This window comes from Carlito syrichta, unplaced genomic scaffold, assembly GCF_000164805.1.
Source record: "Carlito syrichta isolate Samal-C Ts95f unplaced genomic scaffold, Tarsius_syrichta-2.0.1 Scaffold153634, whole genome shotgun sequence".
Lineage (NCBI taxonomy): Eukaryota > Metazoa > Chordata > Mammalia > Primates > Tarsiidae > Carlito > Carlito syrichta.
The window spans coordinates 35,155-42,770 of NW_007097730.1; the positions used below are offsets into that span (position 1 = coordinate 35,155).

A 7,616-nucleotide genomic window follows, 5' to 3' on the forward strand; every position below is an offset into this window, starting at 1 on the left:
GGGAGGGGCCAGGCGGTCCCCGGAGCCCGGTGGACGTGGAGGCGGGAGGTCCTCGCGCATCCCCGACGGAGTCCCCGCGGGACTGCCCCTGACGCGGGCCGAGGCTGGCCGCGGGCTTGGGGGATGGTCCGCCTGCCCCTAATCTGGCTCCTCGGGCTTTGCGATTTCCGTCCAACGGGTCCCTCCGCCCTGCGGTGCTCCTCGGCGCTCGGTGCCTCCGGCAGGGGCCCCTGGAGCGGCGCGAACCAGCGGTGCCGGGGTGATGGGGCAGGAAGTCCCCTCCTGCGTCCCGTCCCTGGCTTCCTTTTTCAAACGCTTCTTGCGGTTTCCTGACGCGAATGGAGGTGAGGTCCACCGCTCGGTGTTCTGCTTCGGCCGCCCTGGAGGAGCGGTAGGGCTTCGAATCCCAAAGCGGGGTTGCTGTTCGGCTGTAGATGGTCTGGAGCTCGGTGGGTTGCCGAACTTTTTCTAGGGAGATGGCTGCTTTGGGGGTCAGTGTACGGGGTGCCTTGGAGGGTCTTCAGCGGGTAGGGGATATTCGTTCCCAGGAAGTTCCTGAAAGAACTCTCCGGCCGCTCTGCCAGCTGCCTTGAAGCCCCTCTAGCCGTGGTTTCTGGCTTCCCAGGGCTGAGTGTCAGGGGGAGCAAGGGGTGGGAATTTGCCCACCTGGAGTGCAGTCCTAATTTAGGGACACATTATTCGCAGGACAGCAGGTGAGGTTATTGCAGTGATTCCTCTTGGCAGAGAGCTGAAAGGAATTTAAGGGGAGATGGTAGACTAAAACTGCCACACTTCCAGGCTCTATCTGCTGGTCTGACTGATTACATGTATCTATGACTGTGACTCTGACTGATTAGTTGTATTTTTGTATGTGTTTCTCTTGCCTCTGTTAGTCATTTTTTGGGTTCCCCGCCCCCCTTTGAGTCTCTAGGGACCATGTGCCCTAGTTTGTGGGAGTCAGAACAGAGAAAGTTAGATGGAAGGCAGATTTAGTGTGTGTCTGTGTGCGTGTGTGCACACCCACCTGTATGCATGTGCATAACCTGCTCCAGCCACCATGAGGACTTGTCATCTAACTGTTGCCTGCTCCCATTTAGAATCTTCTGATCTTGGTGGAGACACAGAGAAGATGGGAGAGAGGTTAATCTCTGGCTGATGGCTTGAGGCCCTGCCTTGGGACTGTGATTGTGGCAGAGGCATGATCTTAGGGCTTGCATGTGCCAACAGAGAAAAGTGTGAGAAACTCAAAGCTGAGGCTTCATTTTTTTTTTTTTTGAGTTGGAGTCTTACTCCATCACCCAGGCTGGAGTGCAGTGGCATGCACCCGGCCACCGCAGCCTTGACATGCTGGGCTCAGGCAATCCTTCCACCTCAGCCTTCCAAGTTGCCAGAACTACAGGTGTGCGTTACCATGCAGCTAATTTTTTGATTTATTGTATAGTTGAGGCTCGCCAAGTTGCCCAGGCTGGTCTCGAACCTATGGGCTCAGGCAGTACACTCACCTTGACCTCCCAGAGTGCTGGGTTTACAGGCTTGAACCACTGGCCCTGCTGAGACTTCTATCTTTGTGCTGCCTTGATCTGTCAAAAGACTCCTTCTATCCATTTTGCTTCTGCTGGTTAATTTCTCTGCTACACAGAAAAATCTAGTGCTAGAATTAAGAGAGCTGAGACTTAGCCTGCTATCTGACCAGGTTGGGGGGCTCATCTGAGGCAGATATAGCCACGGGGGCCTATACACCTGAGAGATTGGGGTTGCCATATGTATTCATAGTAGTCCTGAAGTGGTCCAGAGGTCAGCATGGTGCCCACGGAACTCACCCGGCTGACCTCCGAAACAGAAAGTGCTGATTTGGGCTTATGTACAACACTGTGACCCTGGAAGCTCTTAGAATTTATTCCTCCTAAGCTGGGCACCGTGGCTCATGCCTGTAATCCCAGCACTTTGGGAGACTGAGGCGAGAGGGTTGCCTGAGCCCAGGGGTTCGAGACCAGCCTGGGCAACTTGGCGAGATCGCGTCTCTACAATAAACCAAAAAATTATCCAGGAGTGATGGCACATGCCTGTGGTTCCAGCTACTTGGAAGACTGAGGTGGAAGGATCACCTGAGCCCAGCAGGTTGAGGCTATGGTGGCCGTGAGCTTGCCAACCTGGGGGACAGAGTGAGACTCCAACTCAAAAAAAAAAAAAAAAAAGAACTTACCCTCCTCAGCCGCCTTCCACCCCCATGGTCTTACTCTAGGTCTTTTATTTGATTAGCAGCAGCGGCAGTGCCTTAGAAGTAGATACTCACTTCTCACAGAGGGATTTGAGATCTTTAGACAGATTAAACCCAGCCAGACTGAGGGTTATAGTGTTTTACCTCTGTGCCAGACATATCTCCCCAAAGTGGGGATAAGGCTAGAAAGATGGCTGTGGCCCTGGCTGTAGTGCGGTGCTGCTCCGTCTCTCTGCTCCCCACAACCCCCAGGCTTCCCTGCCAGTTCAAGGGCCTTAGGATTCAGTGGAACAACGCCCTTTGGTTTTGACACTTTTTCCAGCGAGGAGAGCCGTCATTCCTTGGGTGTTCTAGAGTGGAAGGTAGAGGCTTTGTGTAGCCTTCCTGAGGCTGGGCAAGTGGCAGAGCCCAAGAAGCCTGGGCTCTACAGGATGGGAAGGAAAGAGGCTGGTGGTAATGACCCTATGGCATCTACCTGTGGCTTCTCATCATCTCCCAATTAGTCCTGGATGCATCTGGAAAGGAAAGCAGAGGTACCTGATAGGCATTCCTCCCCGTGACTAGCCTAGGGGCTCCTGGCAGCCCCTCAGGGACTCTGCTGGGTCTGAGGCCAACTGAGGTGGGCCTTGAGCAGTTGTCAGGCCCTGCCTAGCCATGATGTCTAGCAGAAGTGATGTCTTGGATGAAGGCAGCCTGCAAAGGGCCGGGCCGGATTGTTTGCACCTGGTCCCAGTGGACCTTTCCTGCAGCACTGGCTTTTTTTTTGGCAGATTTCATAAAAGCAGCAGTGGTGGCACGTATCCTGGTGACAGGGATGACAAGGATGGCCAAAGGCAACAGTGCTCAGGATCCTCCCTGACATTCCCATTTGCTCCCATGTCTCAGTTACAGGCCCAAAAACTGCGACTGGCATACACAAGGAGCTCCCATTATGGTGGCTCCCTGCCCAACGTGAACCAGATTGGCTGTGGCCTGGCTGAGTTCCAGGTGAGTCAACGCCAGCCAGGGAGGAGCGGAGGCACTGAGGCTGTGTCCTCTGCTGACTTACCTGTCCCCTTTGCCAGAGCCCCCTCCACTCACCCTTGGATTCATCTCGGAGCACTCGGCACCACGGGCTGGTGGAACGGGTGCAGAGAGACCCCCGCAGGATGGTGTCGCCACTCCGCCGGTACCCCCGGCACATATCCTTCACAGGGGCAGGGGTCTTCAGGGGTGGACAGGGTTCCTCAGACACTCAGGACACAAAGGGACTGTGCTGTACAGTTCCCATCCTGCTCCTTCCACAGCCTCCCTGAACTGGATCCTGGGACAGTCTCTCCTGAGGCAGTGCCCTCTGTCTCTGGCTGGCTCTGACGACTTTCCTTCAGCTCACTCCTTGCTGCCATAGGCAGGGCTTCCAGGTCTCCTGCTACAGGGGGTTGGGCACTACCCCTCACATTTCTGTTCTTGGCTTTCTTTTTTTTTTTTTTTGAGTTGGAGTTTCACTCTGTCACCCAGACTGGAGTGCAGTGGCACGCTCCCAGCCACCACAGCCTCAACCTGCTGGGCTCCAGCTATCCTTCCACCTCAACTTTCCAAGTAGCTGGAACAACAGGCACATGCTACCCTGCCCAGCTAATTTTTGATTTATTGTAGAGACGAGGTCTCGCCAAATTTCCCGGCTGGGTCTTGAACCCTTGGCAATCCACTCACGTCGGCCTCCCGAAGTGCTGGGATTACAGGCTGAGCCACTTTGGTTTTCAACTCAAAGACCACACACTTGTCTCCCCCAAGCTCTCCCTAGACCTTCTGGTATAGGTTTTCAGCTCCATTAGGCCTGATTCCCTTCTCTACCATTCTACCATTCTTTCTTGCCTCTTGTGGAGGAGGAGAAGGGTGTGTGATTCTTTTTTTGTTTTTTGTTTTTTGAGTCAGATTCCCACTCTGTCACCCAGGCTGGAGTGCAGCGGCATGCTCATGGCCACTGCACCCTCGATCTGCTGGGCTCAAATAATCCTTCCACCTCAGCCTTCTGAGTAGCTGGGACTACAGGCACACAGTACTCTGCCCAGCTAATTTTACAATTTATTGTAGAGATGCAGTCTTGCCAAGTTGCCCAGGTCTTAAACCCCCAGACTCAGGCAATCCTCTCACCTTGGTCTCCCAAAGTACTGGGGTTACAGGTGTGAGCCACCACCCCGGCCATATTTCTTGAAACAAACCATCTGCCACCTCTGTTATATTTCCTTTTTCTGGCCTCTTTCCCATCTCTTCTGTGACCACTGTTTTCCTTGACTGGTGCTGTTCACGTTGACAGCTCTCCCTACAGTCCCGCCTACTTATCTCCTCCCCCCGAATCCAGCTGGAGAAGGTAAGTGTTCAGGGGAGCCAAATCTCCTGCCCACTCTGACATGTTTTTGGAGGGAGCTTGTTGGGGTTGGGAGTACTGGGTGAGAATTTCAACCATACCTCCTCCCAGAAGCGCAGGTTTGGAAAGGGTGGGGGCAGGTGGAGTAGGTGGGTCAGAGTCCAGTCTTGGCCATGTTGACAGGAGTGGCCAAGCCTCCCAGTCCAGCCAGAGCAGGGCCAAATGGAGCTGTGGCCAGGCTGGGGTGTATGTACGGAGAGGGGAGAATGGCAGGGTGGCCAGTGAACATGGCTCCCTGCTGTCACGAGTGGGTGCCAGATGTAGTGCTCTGGCACTTTCAGATTTCTGAACCCCTGTGTGTCTCACCCCAAAACTCATACCCAGCAGAGTTGCTGGACTTCAAGATTCCCATTCAGCTTGTTCTGGCAGAGACAAGTTCAAAGGTTTCCATATCTCTTAGATTCACTGGGGGAATCAATTATAGACATCAGAAGAACCAGAAAGAGACACTTTCCTAGTTGCCCAGCCCTCTCTACTCTGCCGTGGCTGCCCCACATTTTCCAGCACCCACACCCAGCTTCTTGTCCACTGCCACCCTTCCTCCCCTTGATGTTGTTTTTCCACCCCAGGACGATGCCCTGGGGCAACTTCCCTGCAGAGAAGGGGCAGTTGTTTCGTCTACCATCTGCACTTAACAGGTGATGGCCTTTGCCTTCTTTAGGCCACATCTCTTCTTACCTGTAGTTTGGGGGCCCCTCTCCCTCACCCTCACTCTGTTCTAGCCCAGCTAGTGTTTTCCCTTGCTGGGCAGGGCTTGGGCACCACAAAGATTGTCACTGGTGCCAGCTCATTTCTGCTCCCCTCACAGGACGAGCTCTGACTCTGCCCTTCATACAAGTGTGATGAACCCCAGTCCCCAGGACACTTACCCAGGTCCCACACCTCCCAGCATCCTGCCCAGCCGACGTGGAGGTAAGTGCCATGTCCCAGGGTTGGGAGCTATTTTGTGAAGCGGGCAGGAAAGTGGGCACTATAGCCAACTCCACCGTATCCCTTGCAGGATTCCTGGATGGTGAAATGGACTCCAAAGGTATGTGTTCCTCACCACTTGTGGGTGCTGAATGCCCAAGAATTTGGGGGCTGGTGTTGGGGACTTTGTGCGGGTTCAAGGAGCAGGACTCCTTCTTGTCTGCCTCTGCTTCCTGTCCTGCCTTGCCAACTCCTTCTCCAACCCTCCCATCACCAGTTTTTCTCTTTCAAGTCCCTGCTATTGAGGAGAACTTGCTAGATGACAAGCATTTACTGAAGCCATGGGATGCAAAGAAGGTAGGTGTGGGCTACTGGGTGTCACCCACTGTCCCTCTGCTCTCCCCTTTTCATGGGGCAGGCCTTTCAGGATTCTCCACTGGAAAGCGACCTGTCCTCATTGTCTGCATCCTCCCTTCTGTCCCCAGCTGTCCTCATCCTCCTCCCGACCTCGGTCCTGTGAAGTCCCTGGAATTAAGTAAGTACCCCTGCAAGGTTGACTGCCAGGTAGAGGTGGAAAGTACTGAGAGATACAGAGACTGATCTCTGCTCTTCTCTGGCCATGGTCCCCCTGTCGACATCTTTCTTTTTCTCTCCGCCCCTTAGCATCTTTCCGTCTCCTGACCAGCCTGCCAGCGTGCCTGTCCTCCCACCTGCAATGAACACGGGGGGCTCCCTACCTGACCTCACCAACCTGCACTTTCCCCCACCGCTGCCCACCCCCCTGGACCCTGAGGAGACAGCCGGCCCTCACCTGAGTGGGGGCAACAGCACCTCCAATTTGACCCACACCATGACCCACTTGGGCATCAGTGGGGGCCTGGGCCTAGGCCCAGGCTATAACGCACCCGGTGAGTGGCTGCCCTGGTCATGTGCCCACTGGGCGCTGCCTGGCTGGGAGGATAGGGAAAGGGAGGCTTGAGCACCTGAGGGCCTCCTGTGACCACCCACACCAGCCTGTCACCTCCACCCAGGATCTCCTCCCTGTAATTCTCAGCCAGTGAGAACTGGCAGGTGTGGCTTTTCCTAGAAGGAGGACAAAGAGCAGCCCCCAGGCGAGCAACGTCTCACTGTCAGGGACAGAGTAGGGAGGACGTTGTGTTGCCACTGTCATGGTCTGTCACTGCTACCCATCCTGGGCGGAAAGGGGCCCAGTCCCATCAGTAATGTTGGCATCTCTGGTTTTTTGTCTGTGCCTGCAGGACTTCATTCGCCTCTCAGCCACCCATCCCTGCAGTCCTCCCTAAGCAATCCCAACCTCCAGGCTTCCCTGAGCAGTCCCCAGCCCCAGCTCCAGGGCTCCCACAGCCACCCCTCACTGCCTGCCTCTTCCTTGGCCCGCCATGCCCTGCCCACCACCTCCCTGGGCCACCCCTCACTCAGTGCCCCAGCTCTCTCCTCCTCCTCCACTTCATCCCCCATTTTGGGAGCGCCTCCTTACCCAGCTTCTACCCCCGGGGCTTCCCCCCGCCATCGCCGTGTGCCCCTCAGCCCCCTGAGTTTGCCCGCGGGCCCAGCCGACGCCAGAAGGTCCCAACAGCAGCTGCCCAAACAGTTTTCGCCAACAATGTCACCCACCTTGTCTTCCATCACTCAGGTATGCGTGGCTGCCTGCCCTACACGTCTGTCTCCCTCCCCTCTGTCTTCTCCGCCATGTTCTCTCCACCTGCCCTTCTTGCCTCAGATGCCTCTTCCCCTTCCTTTCTGCACCCTTGTCTCATCCATTCCTTCATTCCTCTGTCTTCCATAGACCCACCTTGTATCCATCTTGTTTCATCTACTTAAGAATACAAACCCAAGCCGGGCTCGGTGGCTCAGCCTGTAATCCCAGTACTTTGGGAGGCTGAGGTGAGTGGATTGCCTCAGCCCGCAGGTTCGAGACCCGCCTGGGCAACTTGGTGAGACCTCATCTCTACAATAAATCAAAAAATCAGCCGGGCGTGGTACCTGTAGTTCCGGCTACTCGGAAGGCTGAGGTGGAAGGATCGCCGGAGCCTAGCAGGTCGAGGCTGCGGTGGCCGGGGG

General features: G+C 55.4%; 1 protein-coding gene across 1 annotated transcript in view; it reads left to right on the plus strand.

The window, feature by feature from the left end:
* The window catches only part of CRTC2 (CREB regulated transcription coactivator 2), an 11,408-nt gene that overhangs the window by 362 nt on the left and 3,430 nt on the right, over nt 1–7,616 (plus strand). Inside the window, exons 2-11 of the mRNA XM_008050751.2 lie at nt 3,093–3,205; nt 3,283–3,399; nt 4,507–4,568; nt 5,195–5,263; nt 5,434–5,537; nt 5,626–5,655; nt 5,827–5,891; nt 6,020–6,069; nt 6,198–6,442; nt 6,794–7,188. Coding sequence (XP_008048942.1) covers nt 3,093–3,205; nt 3,283–3,399; nt 4,507–4,568; nt 5,195–5,263; nt 5,434–5,537; nt 5,626–5,655; nt 5,827–5,891; nt 6,020–6,069; nt 6,198–6,442; nt 6,794–7,188 — 1,250 coding nt within the window. The remainder of the gene's footprint in view (nt 1–3,092; nt 3,206–3,282; nt 3,400–4,506; nt 4,569–5,194; nt 5,264–5,433; nt 5,538–5,625; nt 5,656–5,826; nt 5,892–6,019; nt 6,070–6,197; nt 6,443–6,793; nt 7,189–7,616) is intronic.